General features: G+C 41.6%; 1 protein-coding gene across 1 annotated transcript in view; it reads left to right on the forward strand.

The window, feature by feature from the left end:
- The window catches only part of NUDT3 (nudix hydrolase 3), a 113,093-nt gene that overhangs the window by 88,539 nt on the left and 8,672 nt on the right, over positions 1-15,882 (forward strand). Inside the window, exons 3-4 of the mRNA XM_081043399.1 lie at positions 3,574-3,618; positions 4,749-4,833. Coding sequence (XP_080899525.1) covers positions 3,574-3,618; positions 4,749-4,833 — 130 coding nt within the window. The remainder of the gene's footprint in view (positions 1-3,573; positions 3,619-4,748; positions 4,834-15,882) is intronic.

The raw sequence follows: 15,882 nt of genomic DNA on the forward strand, positions 1-15,882 counted from the left end.
CAGGAGCCACTTCTTTATCCAGAACTGAGTCACACGCCGCACCCCTGAACCTGTCACTGCAGAGGGAAGCAGAATTCCCTGTCGCTCCAATTGCGCCAGAGCTCTCACCCGATAGAGTCTGGGTCTTCCTGGTAGCAAGGTGGAGGGGGAAAGCCTGTGGGGTAGACAGCCATCAGTGTCTGCCAAAATGTCTACCCTAGAGTGAAAAGTTTGTTTCCAAAGGTAATGGTCCCCTTTGTACCTGTCCCAACTGAACAACAAAGCCAGGCCCTTTGTGGCAGGAGATCGTTTTCGGGGCAGGCTCAAAGGCCCAGCCACGTTAGTGCCGCTGTCTGAGCCTCCTGTACACACTCGAGGAGACTACTGGAGGCAAGATGGAATCACTGACGTCTCCCTGATTGGTCCAGCCCTTTCCAAGATCAGTAAAACACTCTGAAAGAAAAAAGACATTTGTGATTTTTTTCTGTTTAGAAAGGACGTGCTCAGATCATTTTTGTTAACTAGACCTGAAGTGCTGGAATTCATATTGCATACTTCGAAGTTCAAGGAAGCACTCAGCTGCATAAAGTGGAATAATAAAGGCCAATAGCTATTTTATTTGGAATTCCTACTACTAGCGAAGACGGGCCTTTAAACAGTCTCCTTCTCCAGATTAGGGGCTTTTGACATACAGATCGAAATTATAACTGCTTTCAAATGATTTTGAGAAAAACGGTTCATAACAGCACCCTGACTGGACCAACTTACATATACCCTGAATCAAGTCTTATCCCCAGTGTCTGAGCCAAATGTCTGTCAGATGTGACCCTGACATCTACCCCATGTAAGAGATAAAAATAACTGTCCAATTGCTTGTGGCAGCATTTGAGAGAGAGCTGAGAGCTGAGAGCTGGACTGTGGGAAATGATGAAAAGGTAAAGTGGTGCCAGTGTACTCTGTCTTGGCGGCCCTGCCTCTGAGCAATCTGTCTTTCCAGCACCGTGATGTTTAAGAACTGAAATCCTCTTTCTTTCTAAAGAACAGCCTCTTCCTCCTCCTAAGAAAACTGCTAAATCTCAATTTTAAAAACGGGTAAATATAGGAATATGTCCTTGCTTTCTACCATTGGAATCATTGGTAAGATCACCTTAGGTAGATTCCCCTAAGTGTTCGTATAAAACTTGAAATAAACACTAAGAGACAAATGAATCTATTGTTAATTTCTGCAACTGGAAGATTAATGAGAAAAGAAAATAAATGCCACTGAAATTTCAGTACAGATGGCAGATTTGATTTACACTAGACTTTATAAGAATGCATCTTATTTCATAAAGAAAAATGCTTTTATAATTTTTGCCAACTGCCTCTGACACAGAGTAAATCATAGATGTATGTTGCTGTTGAGTACAGAAATTACTATTACTAAACAAGTTTTAAATAAATGATACTGAATTGTCATAATATTCAATTGTGCCCTTAAAATTTGACTTGGGCCCTTAAAATTTGAAGACCATTTTCTTTTCTAAACTTTTGGCTTCTTTAAGATAAAATTAACTGGAGATAAACTACTGAAGAGAACTCTCTCCACTTTGCAAAAAGTGAATGATGGCCTCTATAAACCTCTATGAACCTTTCCTTACCCTCTCTGACAGCCCTGTTCCCAGTCCCTGTCAATAGAGACCTGTGGGAAGGGCACAGGCGACACATCTCAGGGGTCCTCTGAGCATGTTTGGGCTGCCCAACAGCAGAGGACACAAGTGGCTTTCCAGCCCTGGTTGGCCTGCCAGCCTGTCCCATGTTCAGGCACCTTTACTGGTTAATTCATGATGTACAATCTAACCGGTCTTAGCTGGCTATGGAGTGCAATTATTTTTAAAAGTATAGAGAAGCAATTTAAATAAGAAAAGATACACATTTCCATTCAGGTAGACCAAAAGCCACATCGGACCAAGAATGGATGGAAAAGGAATGTGAAAAGAAACAGGCATGTTGGCAAGAGAAAGGAATAGAATTCCTTGACAGATAATTAGCAAAAATTAATTTCAAAATATAGCTCACCCAGTAGGGCCTTTAAATTGATTTCTGTTTTTCTGTTCTTAAGAAATTTTAGAGTACTTATTTTAAATTTTTGTTCATTTTGTACAAACTTATTGAGCACCTACTGTGTTTAGAAAATATTTTTGCCTTAGTTTTTAATTTATTATACAAATAACAGGGCAATAGTAATAGAAAACAAGTTACAGCATTTCCCAGGGGTCATCTTTCCCTCCTCTTCTACTCTTAGCAGAAACAGATATAAACTATAAAAAGCAAAAGCTAAAAAGAAATAGCCTGGCTCAAAAGCAGCAAGGTGGACACCACCTCCCTAGATCAGAAATAGCAGAACTGCGGAGCAGCCTGGGAAACCTACAGCCTGCCTGGCTTTGGGTAGCTAATGGTTAGACTCCCTGGAGTAAGGGGAGCCCAGGTGCCCAACGGAAAGGACATCGAGAGCTGAGACTTTGAGACAGATGTGGGGCTAGTCGGGAGAGGACACAGCAGCAGTGCAAAATAAAGGATGGAGCCAGCCACCCTGTGACTCAGTGGCTCTCTCTGCAGTGGTGTCCGTATCACATTGGAGCAGGAGCCCTACGCTGTCATTTAAGACCGGGTTCTGAGGGCCTGGTGAACACTGCCTCACAAGTAAGTCCTTCACCAGCTGGAACATGAATGTACTTCAGATGAAGCGAATTTTATAGCGTGGCCTGACAAAAATCTCAAGTATGTTCAGGACTCAAGTAAGTTCAGGACTTACTTCAAAAAGTAAGTAAAGGAATAACTTCTATTTTAAAAGAAAGTACGGAAACAAAGGCATATGCAATGGAAACAGGTAGACATGTAAAGAACAGGTAGAAATGCAAAATATCAAATAAAAAATATACTAGAGATGGGATAACTCTAGCCCGGATACAGTTTAAAAGAAAATTAGGAAGTAGACTAAAAAATGTATCTATAATGCATCAGAAAGACCCAGCTCTAAATACCGAGGTGCAGATGGGAGATACAGAGTACATACACAGAGACCTAACCGCTGTATGGAGTTGTAGCTCCCTCGTCACATTTGTTCTGTGCATCTCTGTCACTGCCTGTCACTGGCAGAATTACCAGTTTGAGGTTTCTGTTGACTTATGCTCTCCTCAGTTCCTGCGGGGTTCTGGGCATTCTGGACACAGGGATCCGAGAACAAGTCAGGTAAGGGTCTTGCCCTCGTGCACCTTTGGTTCTAGCCTGGTCATCACCGTGTCTCTGGCACCCACAGTGTTATCTGGCTCAAAGTGCCTATTCAGTGTTCTTTTGTTGCCTGAATGAGTAAATGAGTGCAGTAATTCATGGCCTTGGTTATCTGCTGTTTGGCCAGCTTTGCAGTGGGGAGGGAGACTGGGAGGAGCTGAGGGGTTCTGCCTCCCCAGAGTGACTCACGGCCACCAAACTGGAGTCCGCGCGAGCTATGTCTTCTTTATTATTTCTATTTTACAAACTGCTCAAGAAGATTCAGAGTGAGACCAGCAATATAAACAATATCAATGTGTTAATTTTTGTTTCCCCACTTTTCAGGCTGGAGTAAAAGGGACATTGGGAAGATTAGTTGGAATTTTTGCGGTAAGTCTATTAAAATCTTTGGCGCATTTGGTATCATATTAGTAACCACATATATCTTTGTTTTAGCCCATTCAAGCTGTAGTAACAAAATACTACAAACTGGTGACTTATAAACAATAGAAATTGTTTTCTCACAATTCTGGAGGCTGGGAAGTCCCAGATCAAGGCGCCAGCAGATTCGGTCTCTGGTTGAGGACCCGCTTCCTGGTTCATAGATGGCTGTTTCTCTGTAGATTGCACCCTAGGTCACTGTTCTAAGGGCACTAACCCCATTCGTGGGGGTCAGCCCTCGTAACCTAATCACCTCCCAAAGGCCCCCCTCGTAATACCATCACATTGGGGATTAAGATTTCAGCAGGTGGATTTGGGGGGAACATAAATATTCAGTCCACTGCAGTCTTAGTCTAGGAAAGATGCCATCTTTGTTTCACCAAGTTTTCAAAACAAAGCAGGACCAGCTTGCTTTCTTTGTAAATCCTGTGGTCTCCAAACAGCTACAATATAATTTGGAAGTATTATTTATCCCATCCCTGCCTCTCTTCCTTTCCTCCTAAGATGTGAGGGGGGATAGGTAAGTGTGGAGAAGACAGAAGAAAAATAAAAATAGCCATGGCAGAGGAGAGAGAGAAACAAGGAAATGGGCTGGGGTAGAGATTTGGGGGAATTCCGGTGGAAAGAAGTGAGAAATCAGGGAATAAAGACGAGCGAGGCCAGTGGGAAGGGAGATGTGTGAGAGCACCAGTTGCTTGCACTGATGATACCCATCCATGGTCCCTACTCCTTCTGGTATCCCAGCTAGTTAAATTGACTTGGTGGCTTGTTCTTAAAAGGTCATGAACTTCCTTCTCACAGCATTCCTGTGAAGTTGCACTTAGGAGAAGGAGAAGGAAAAAAAGAGAGTAAAGCCTTGGCTTTAGAAATCCAGCCAAAGAGCATAATCTCAAATGCAACTGTGGCATGTCTTAAATAGGCCATCTGGTACTAGTTCATGTTTGATTGTAGGACAGTAAAAAGTAAAACGAATTCTGCTCTTTAAGCTCTCTGGACATACGTACAAGGGTGTGCTACATTTAAGTAATCTCAGCTCTTTAAGGAAAAAACTTCCTTTGTCCTTTTCTCTTTGCCCTCAGAACCAGGAGAGGAAGCACCGAACGTATGTGTATGTGCTCATTGTCACTGAAGTGCTGGAAGATTGGGAAGACTCAGTCAACATTGGTAAGTCTTCCCAGGTACCCTCCAAAATGCTGCCCATAACCGGCTTTGCCACACCACACGTCACTCCGCAGTACCAGAAACAAGAGCCTCATAAGGAAACAAATAATAGAAAGATAATGTTTAATAAAATGGGCGTGTCCATTTTTGAACTTGTGGAAGGAAGTTAGTAATTTGAAATGTTTAAAAGGAAGCTGAAGTTGGTATATGGTCAACCATTAGAAACAGGGCCCATAAAAATAAGAAATGTTTCTAAAGTCAGTTTGGATCCTCCTCAGCAGATACTGATTGGGGCCTCCACACGGCCACGCCCGCCACTGGCCACGGAGACCCAGGTGAGAGCAGGACCTTCGTTGCTCCTTATGATGCTTCTTATTACTGTCGGAGAGAACTGTTGATTTGGTGGTTGAGCCACTCTCCAGTCATTTAGTAAATGCAAAGTAGTGACAGAAGTTTCCAGTTTTATTCATAGTATCCTTCAGGGGCACCTGGCTTTCTCCTAAGGAGCCATTTTTTTAAATCTCTCAGCTCACTGTTGTCTTTTGAACTGAAAACTGAAGTGACTTCATGGCTACTTCATGGATTAATCTTTATCTCTGAAGGAAACTATATTCTAGAAAAGTATAAATTAATTAGTTTCTGTTATAAATTGGCAAAGGGATAAAATTCACTTGCCAAAACCTCTCCCTTTATTGTGAGTGTGTGCTTTGCCACCATGTCCCTCGCACTGCTCATCTGGGCATTTCCTGGCCCTTCAGCTTTTAATGGCTTTGTATCTGGTCAGAATGCAATATGCTTAAGCAACTAAATTCAGTGGGGGTTTATTAAAAATAGACTCCTCGACAGCTGATGCTGGGGCCTGAAGAGGAAGCAGAGATGAGTGTGGTGTGGTCCTGTCCTCTGCTGGGTGGGAGTCGTACACTTGTGATAGGAATTTTTAAGGTACCATTGCACTATTAATATCCAAAAAGCATTTCACTTTGTACTCCCACTTCTGAGAATTGACCCCATGACCTAAAACATGGGGAATAAGCCTACGAGCCTTCCTTCAGATGAGCCTTTTTCAGATGAAAAATTAGGTCTTAAATGTACAACTCAGTGAATGGTAAGTGTTTTAAGGTACATTCATCTGATGGAATGTTATACAGCTGTTAAACACATACTTTGAAAGCTATATACCATGGAAAACTGCTCATGAAACATTGTTGGTGGATGAAAAAACCAGGGTATAGAATTATACAGAGGTGCCAAAAAAATGGATACACATTTTAAGAAAGGAAAACTGTATTAAAATTGTGATACTCAATATATACTGATAACAGAAGATGAATACAAGCCATGTTTGACTTCTGTAATTACAAGAGGTGCTCAAAGTGGTTACCATGAGCGTCCAGATACTTCTGATTACAGCGAACTGCTTGAGCAGCGTTGACCAAAGTGTCCATTTGTATCACACACATGCCGTTTCAATTTCTTCACACAGTACCATGCATCTCAAACTTATCATGAATGCGTACAGTTGTTAGGCGTGTTGGAGGTTCTGTTGTATACTCACGCCTCCATTGTTGTCGTACTTCTACAACTTGCTCGAATTTCAAATACCACTTCAAAATGGTCTCACGCTTCTCGAACAACAGCCATACTTCTGCCATTTTCTTTGTCCTGCGTGGTGCTAGCATTCATTAGATTAATTCCATCTTTTTTTTTCTTTTTTTTTTTTCTTTTAAGATTTTATTGGGGAAGGGGAGCAGGACTTTATCTAGGAGTTGAACCGGCAGCCTTGTGGTTGAGAGCCCACTGGCCCATGTGGGAATCCAACCGGCAGCCTTCGGAGTTAGGAGCACGGAGCTCTAACCGCCTGAGCCACTGGGCCGGCCCCGATTAACTCCGTCTTTTGAGCCAACATACTACACTTTGCTACCGTAATTCATTTTAACTTTGAAAAGTAATACATAGATAACATCTCTTAAAATGTATATACATTTTAAGGTATATACACTAGTTAGAGCTACATTAAAATAAGAATTTGAAATGAAAACAAAAATGCAATACTAGTTTTCACCTAAAGAATTCACAGTGACCAAGAAAAGGTAACAGTGATGGCAGGAGTGTGATGAGACCAACATGCTGACACACAAGCAGGACTGGGGATTGGTATGGCCTTTGTGGAAAACAGTGTGGCACTATAGATTATGAGCCCTTTAGAGTTCAGATGTGATATTCTTATAATCTCAATTCTAGGGATCTTTCCCTGGGAGGTTAAAAAATATATATATTTTTTAAAAGATTCTAAAAAAAGATTTTTTTAAATTATAGCATAATTTACAATAACTAAAATTGCAGGATGGTGTTCAATGATAGAGAAATTGTTAAATGCATGACAGTACATCCATGCTAGATGTTATGATGTAATGCACAGCCATTAAATGTTCATCTTTTATAACATAGAAGAATGCTTAAGAAATAGTGTGAAGTAAAAAACAGTAACTAATAATAAAAAGCAAATTCTTATAGCACGTACTATGTGCCAGGTATTCAAGTACTTTACATATTAATCTCACAACACTCAACATAATAACGGCCATATATGACAAACCCACAGCAACGTCATACTCAGCGGGGAAAAGCTGAAACCATTCCCCTTAAGATGAGGGGCAAGATAAGGTTGCCCACTCGGACTGCTGTTATTTAACATAGCACTGGAAGGCCTAGCCACAGTTGTCAGACAAGAGAAAGAAATGAAAGGCATCCGAATGGAAAAGGAAGAACTAAAACTGTCCTTGTTTGCAGATGACGTAATACTATACAGAGAGAACCCGAAAGAGTCCACCAGAAAACTGTTAGAATTGATAATTTAATGAAAGTAGCAGGGTACAAAATTAATGTCCAGAAATCAGTTGCATTTCTATTTTTTAAAAAAGATTTTTATTAAAATATAGCTAACATACAATATTACATTAGTTTCAGATGTATATCATAGTTATTCGACAGTACCCACCTAGCACTATACAGAGTTATTACCACCTTGTTGATTATATTCCCTATGCTAAATAAGGGATCGCCATGATAAGTCCAGCAACCATCTGACACTGTACCACACTGTCACAACATTATGACTGTATCTGTGCTGTATATTACGTCTCCAAGACTTGTTTTATATCTGGAACTTTGAATCTCTTATCCTTATTTATCTTCCCCCACTTTTTAATTTTTCCATTAGAGTAGACATTCAGTATTATTTTATATTAGTTACAAGTGTACAGCGTAGTGGTTAGACATTTGTTATTACCATATTATTGATTATATTCCCTATATTTTACATCCCCGTGACTATTTTGTAACTACCAGTCTATATTTCTTAATCACTTCGCCTTTTGCACCCTGTCCCCAACCCCCCTCCCATCTATCAACCCAATAGATCTAGTACTTATCTGACACCATACACAGTTATTACAATATTACTGACTGTCGTCCTTATGCTGTACTCTATATCCCCATGACTACTGTGTAACAACCAATTTGTACTTCTTATTCCCTTCACCTTTTCACATACCTCTAACATTCCTCCCATCTGGCATCCATCAAAATGTTCTCTGTATCTATGAGTTTGTGCTTCGTTGGTTTGTTTATTTTGTTCTTTAGATTCCACTTATAAGTGAAATCATATGACATTGTGTCTTTCACTACACTCAGCCCAATGCCATCCATGTTGTCGCAGATGGCAAGATTTCGTTCTTTTTTACAGCTGAGTAATATTCCATTGTGTATATGTACCACCTCTTCTTTATCCATTCATCTAGGTTGCCTGCATGTCTTGGCTGTTGTAAACAATGCTGCAGTAAACATATGGATGAGCACATCCCCTTGAAGTAGCATTTTGGGTTTCTTTGGATAAATACCCAGAAGTGGGATTACTGGATCCTTCTTTGTCTCTTGTTATAGTCCTTGTTTTAAAGTCTATTTTGTCTGGTATAAGTATTGCTACCCCAGCTTTTTTGTTTCCATTTTCATGAAATATCTTTTCCATCCCTTTACTTGCAGTCTGTGTGTCTTTTGATCTGAAGTGAGTCTCTTGTAAGCAGCATATGTAAGGGTCTTGTTTTCTTACCCATTCTGCTCCCCTATCTTTTGATTGGAGCATTAAACCCATTTCCATTGAAAGTAATTGTTGATAGGCATGTAGTTGTTCCCATTTTATTATTCATATTTTTTATTTTCCACCTTGAAGTCCCTTTAACATTCTTTATAATACTGGTTTGGTGTTGATGAACTCCTTGGTGTTGATGAACTCCTTCTTGTCTGGGAAGCTTGTTACCTGTCCTTCGATTTTAAATGATAGCCTTGCTGGATAGAGTAGTGTTGGTTGTAGGTTCTTGCTTTTCATCGTGTTGCATATTTTGTGCCAATCCCTTTTGGCCTGCAAAGTTTCTGTTGAGAAATCAGCTGATAGTCTTATGGGAGTTCCCTTATAAGTAACTAACTGCTTTTTCTTGCTGCTTTTAAAATTATTTCTTTGTCTTTAATCTTTGGTGTCTTAATTATGATGTGTCTTGATGTTGGCCTGTTTGGGTTCATCTTGTTTGGGACTTTCTGCACTCCCTGGGCTTGTATATCTATTTATTTCACCAGGTTAGGGAAGTTTTGTGTCATTATTTCTTCAAATAGGTTTTCAATTCCTTACTCCTTCTGGTACCCCTATAATGTAAATGTTGGTATGCTTGAGGTTGTCCCAGAGGCCCCTTAAACATGCCTCAATTTTTGAGGTTATTCTTGCTGTTCTGACTGGGTGTTTTCTGCTACCTTATCTTCTAAATCTCTGATTTTTTCATAGTTTTCTTTTAATTAAAGTTTATTGAGGTGACATTTGTTAGTAAAGTTATAATTATTTTAAGTGTACAATTCTGTAATCCACCATCGATGTATTTCATGTTGTGTGTTCACCACCCAGAGTCAGTTCTCCTTCCATCACCATATATTTGATCCCCCTTACCCTCATCTCCCAGTCCCCTCCCTCCTTACCCTCTGGTAACCACTAAACTATTGTCTGTGTCTGTGAGTTTTTGTTTCTTCATTGTGTCTTGTTCTTTTTTTATTATTATTATTATTTTTAAATTTTTATTGGTGAACGGTGTGTTTTTCCAGGACTCATCAGCTCCAAGTCAAGTCATTGTTTCTTTCAATCTGGTTTTGGAGGGCACAGCTTACTGGTCCATGTGGGAATCGAACCAGCGACCTGGGTGTTATGAGCGCTGTGGCACTGCACTCCAACCAACTGAGCCAACCTGCCCACCCACCGGCAGCTCAGCTCCAAGTCAAGCCATTGGTTTTCACTCTAGTTGTGTAAGGTGCAGCTCACTGGCCCATGTGGGAATTGAACCAACAACGTGGTTGTTATGAGTCCTGTGCTCTAATCAACTGAGACAACTGGCCACCCTGTGTTTTGTTCTTTTGGTTTTTTTCAGTTATATATACCCCATATCAGGGAAATCATATGGTTCTCTATTGTTTCTGTCTGACTTATTTCGCTTAGTATTACGATCTCAAGATCCATCCATGTTGTCACAAAAGGTACTATTTCATCTTTTCTTATGGCCAATAAATCACTGATTTGAGCCTCTGCTTCCTCTATCTGTTGAGTGCCTGTAATGTATTGTTCATTTCAGTTATTGTACGCTTTATTTCTGATTGGTTCTTAGTTGTGTTTTCTATCTCCATTTTTATGCTTCCTATCTCTTTGTTGAAGTTCTCCCTGAGATCACTGAGCATCCTTACAACCAGTGTTTGGAACTCTGTGCCTGGCAGTTACTTGTCTCCATTTTGTTTAGTTCTTTTTTCTGGAGCTTTGCTCTGTTCTTTCATTTGGGGCATATTTCTTTGTCTCCCCATTCTGGCTGCCTCCCTGTGTTTGTTTCTATGCATTAGGTAGGGCTGCTATGTCTTCTGGTCTTAGTAGAGTGGCCTTATGTAGTAGATGTCCTGGGTGGCCCAGTGGCGCAATCTTCCTGGTCACTTGAACCACGTACTCGAAGTGTGTCCCTTGTGTGGGCTGTGAGTGCCCTCCACTTGTAGTCGAGCCTTGGTTGCTATTTGCACATCAGTGGGAGAGATTGACCCTCCAGCTGATTGGTTGTGAGAACTGGCTGTGACTACAGTGGAGGAGCTGGGGTGCAGGGCTGATCCTATGGAGCAGGAGCTGCCTCAGAAGGACTCAGGTGCCTGCCTGATCTGCCCCTTGGGTATGTTGTTCTTGGAGACAGCTGGGTGATGCTCCAGATTGTTTAGAAGCTTACTGCTGCGGGGTGCCAGGCCCAGGGCCACCTGGGAGGGGACCTACTGAGGTCAAGTTCAGCTGCATCCAGTGCCCGACTGGGGGCCACCCTGCAGGAGCCACAAAGAAATCCACAGGTGGCTGCCACCCGTGCTGTGCTTGGAAGTGGCTTGAGAGGCCAAGCCGCAAACTGAGGCTGGCTGGCACTAGTGCCAGGCTTAGGGCTGCTCAGCCAGAGGTAGAAGACACCTCAAGCCAGATGCTGCTTGTCTGGGTTCTGCGATCCTTTACGAGGTCCTAGGAAAGTCTGCAGCATGAGCCAAGGCAGGCAGTTTGTACAAAAAAGCCACTGGAAGTGGCTTGGGTATACTCGAAGTATACCCAAGTGGTGGGTATCTCCCAATCACTAGGGCATGGCGAATGCATGGTGTCAGTCAGCTTGATGGAGATTCAGACATGGCAGCAGCTTGCTTCTGCACGCCGAGAAGATGAAGGGCTCAACAAAGAAACCTGTTCTCCACCAGCTCCTCCATCCGGGAGAAAGCTGCCCCTCCAGCCACCATCCTAAGCCAGACAACTCCGTTCCCCCCACCCATGTACCTGCTGCCTTTCCAGCTGCTGCCCCAGCTCTGGAGCTCAGAGCCAGTGACTGAATCAGTGCATAAGTCCATGTGAAGTCCCTTTGAGAGCAGCGCCTAGGACTCCAGCCGCCTTCTATCTCACTCAGTCACAATCTCTGCTGGTTTTCACAACCAGAAATTATGGGGACTTGTCTTCCAAGCACTGTAACTCTGGGCTGGGGAGGGGAGGGGACCACTCGCTCCTCCCTAGGGACTTCTGCAGCCAAGATATCCCTCCCAATTTTAAATGGTCACACACAGGTGTGAAACCATCCTGTTCTGCGTCTCTGCCCTTCCTACCAGTCTCAAGGTGGCTTCTTCTGCATGTCCTTAGTTGTAGTGTCCCAGTTCTGCAAGATTTTAGGCAATTCTCAATGATGGTTGTTTTGTAATTTAGTTATAATTTTGATGTGGTCGTGGGAGAAGGCAAGCACAGCTTTTACATACTGCGCTATCTTGCCTGGAACCCTGGTTGTGTTTTTATACACCAATAATGAACTATCAGAAAGAGAAATTAAGAAAACCCCATTTACAGTTGTATCAAACAAAGAATAATAAAGTACTTAGGAATAAATTTAGCCAAGGAAGTAAAAGACCTGTACTCAGAAAATTATAAGACATTGAAGAGAGAAATTAAAGAAGATACAAATAAATGGAAACAAATATCATGCTCATGGATAGGAAGAAATATAGTTAAAATGTCCATACTACCCAAAGCAATCTATAGATTCAATGCAATCCCTTTCAAAATACAAATGACATTTTTCACAGAACTAGAACAAATAATCCTGAAATTTATATGGTACCATAGAAGACCCCAAATATAGACACAGAAATCCTGAGAAAGAACAAAGTTGGAGGTATCATGCTACCTGATATCAAATTATACTACAAGCCCATTGTAATCAAAACAGCATGATACTGGCATACAGACACATAAATCAATGGAACAGAATAGACAGCTCAGGAATAAATCTATGCCTGTATGGTCATTTAATCTATAACAAAGGAAGCATGAATAAACATTGCGGTAAAAACAGTCTGTTCAATAAATGGTGCTGGGAAAACTACGGATAACATGCAAAAAAATGAAACTGGACTACCTTCTTAAGCCATATACAAGAATAAACTCAAAATGGATTAAAGATTTGAATGTAAGACCCGAAACCATAAAATTCCTAGAAGAAAATATAGGAAATAAACTCCTAGACATTACCCCTAATAATATTTTTACTGGTGTATCTCCTTGAGCAAGGGAAACAAAAGAATGAATGAACAAATGGAACTACATCAAACTGAAAAGTTTTTGCACAGCAAAGGAAACCATCAACAAACAAATGACATCCTACTGAATGGGAGAAGATATTTGCCAATGATGTATCTGATAAGGGGTTAATATCCAAAATTTATAAAAATAACTCTTACAACTGAACACCACAAAACCAAGCAATCCAATTAAAAAATGGGCAGATGGGGCGACCAGTTAGCTCAGTTGGTTAAAGCACAATGTTCTTAACTGCAGGGTTGCCGGTTCAATCCCCACATGGGCTGCTGTGGGCTGTGCCCTCCACAGCTGGATTGAGACAGTTACTTGATTTGGAGCTGATGGTTCTTGGAAAAACAAATAAATAAAAGTTTTTCTGTTTTTTTTTAAATTTATTGGGGTGACAATTGTTAGTGAAATTACATAGATTTCTGGTGTACAATTCTGTATTACATCATCTATAAATCCCATTGTGTGTTCACCACCCAGAGTCAGTTCCCCTTCCATCACCATATATTTGATCCCCCTTACCCTCATCTCCCTCCCCCCACCCCCCTTACCCTCTGGTAACCACTAAACTATTGTCTGTGCCTATGAGTTTTTGTTTCTCATTTGTTTGTCTTGTTCTTTTGTTGTTTTTGGTTTATATACCACGTATCAGTAAAATCATAGGGTTCTCTGCTTTAAATAAAAGTTTAAAAAAAGGGTGGGGGGGTGGACCGGCCTGGTGGCTCAGGCGATTAGAGCTCCGTGCTCCTAACTCCGAAGTCTGCTGGTTCGATTCCCACATGGGCCAGTGGGCTCTCATCCACAAGGTTGCTGGTTCAATTCCTCGAGTCCCGCAAGAGATGGTGGGCTCTGCCCCCTGTAAATAAGATTGAACACGGCACCTTGAGCTGAGCTGCCTCCCGGATGGCTCAGTTGTTGGTTGGAGCGCGGGCTCTCAACCACAAGGTTGCCAGTTCAATTCCTCGAGTCCCGCAAGGGATAGTGGGCAGCGCCCCTTGCAACTAAGATTGAACACGGCACCTTGAGCTGAGCTGCTGCTGAATTCCCGGATGGATCAGTTGGTTGGAGCGGGTCCTCTCAGCCACAAGGTTGCCGGTTCAACTCCCACAAGGGATGGTGGGCTCCGCCCCCTGCAACTAGCAACGGCAACTGGACCTGGAGCTGAGCTGCGCCCTCCACAACTAAGACTGAAAGGACAACAACTTGAAGCTGAACGGCACCCTCCACAACTAAGATTGAAAAGACAACAACTTGACTTGGAAAAAAGTACTGGAAGTAAACACTATTCCCCAATAGAGTCCTGTTCCCTCTCCCCCCCCAAAAAAATGGGCAGAGGACCTGAACAGATATTTCTCCATACAGATGGCCAATAGACATATGAAAAGATACTCAACGTCACTAATGATCAGAGAAATGCAATGAGATACTTACTACCTTACTCCTGTCAGAATGGCTATCAATAATAAATCAACAAACAAAAAGTGTTGGCAAGGATATAGATAAAAGGGAGCCCTTGTGCAGTGTTGGTGCAGCCACTGTGGAAAAGAGTATCAAGGTTCCTCAAAAAATTAAAACCAGAACTACCATATGACCCAGCAATTCCACTCCTGGGTATTTATCCAAAGAAATCCAAAACACTAATTTGAAAAACACCCCTATGTTTACTGCAGTACTATTCACAATAGCCAAGACATGCAAGCAACTGAATGCCCATCAGCACACGATTGGATAAAGAAGAGGTGGTACATTTATACATGGGGTATTACTCTGCCGTAAAAAAGAATGAAATCTTACTCATGCGCAACAACATGAATGGGCCTAGAGGGTATTATGCCAAGAGAAATAAGTCAGACTGAGAAAGACAAATACCATATGATCTACTTATATGTGGAATCTAAAGAACAGAATAAACCAACAAACAAAACAGAAATAGACTCACAGATACAGAAAACAAACTGATGGTTGCTAGATGGGAGGGAGGTTGGGGGATGGGTGAGGAAGGTGAAGGATGAGGCAGTGTAGCTGAGTGGTCACAGGTAGTCGTGGGGATGTGAAATACAGTGGAGGGGGTAGTCAGTAGTGTGAAAACTGGTGTCAGATGGGTGCTGGACTTATCAGGGGGAATCACTTCCTAAATTATATAAATGCCTAACGACTGTGCTCTACAACTGTACATTGCGGGATGTGAAGTACAGCATCTGATACATAGTCAATGGTGGTATAACTGTACAGTGGCAGATGGGTGATAGGCTTGTTGGGGTTATCAGTTAGTGAGGCGTGTAAATGTCTAATTACCTGAAACTAATAAAAAACAATTCTCACAACAGACCTGTGAGCTAGGTATTATTTATTATCTTTATAGATGAGGGAAATGCACAGAGAGGTTCAGTAACTTGCCCAAAGCTGCACAGCTTATTAAAGCCAGAGATGTGGTTGCAACCCAGCATATCGGCTTCAGCATCCATGTTCCGAACCACAACCCTCCATTAGAGCCTTTCACGATTTGGAGCACCGTAAAGCATGGTCCCAGTGATAGCTGTTCAAATAGTGTATTTTTCTATGTAATGAAAGAAAAGCAAATACACAAAGGTATTGAGAGTGGTCATTTCTGGTTTATAAGATTATGGGTAATTATATTTATACTTTCCTCCAGTTTCCCAATTATAAGCAGTGACCTTTTATTATAAGAGAAAAAATAATAAAGGATTTTAAAACACATTAAGAAGACCAAAAATGAGATGGACTGATTCTATTAAGGAGCCATAGGCCTGAGCCTACAGGGCTGAGCAGGGCTGCTGAGCACAGGACACTGGCCGTCACTCATTTGTAGCAGCGTCAGGAGTCAGAATGTATTCAGTGGCATGTAGCACACATTTACAAAAAGGAAGAAA

The sequence above is a fragment of the Rhinolophus hipposideros genome (genome assembly GCF_964194185.1).
Source record: "Rhinolophus hipposideros genome assembly, chromosome: 3".
NCBI classification, from domain to species: Eukaryota; Metazoa; Chordata; class Mammalia; order Chiroptera; family Rhinolophidae; genus Rhinolophus; species Rhinolophus hipposideros.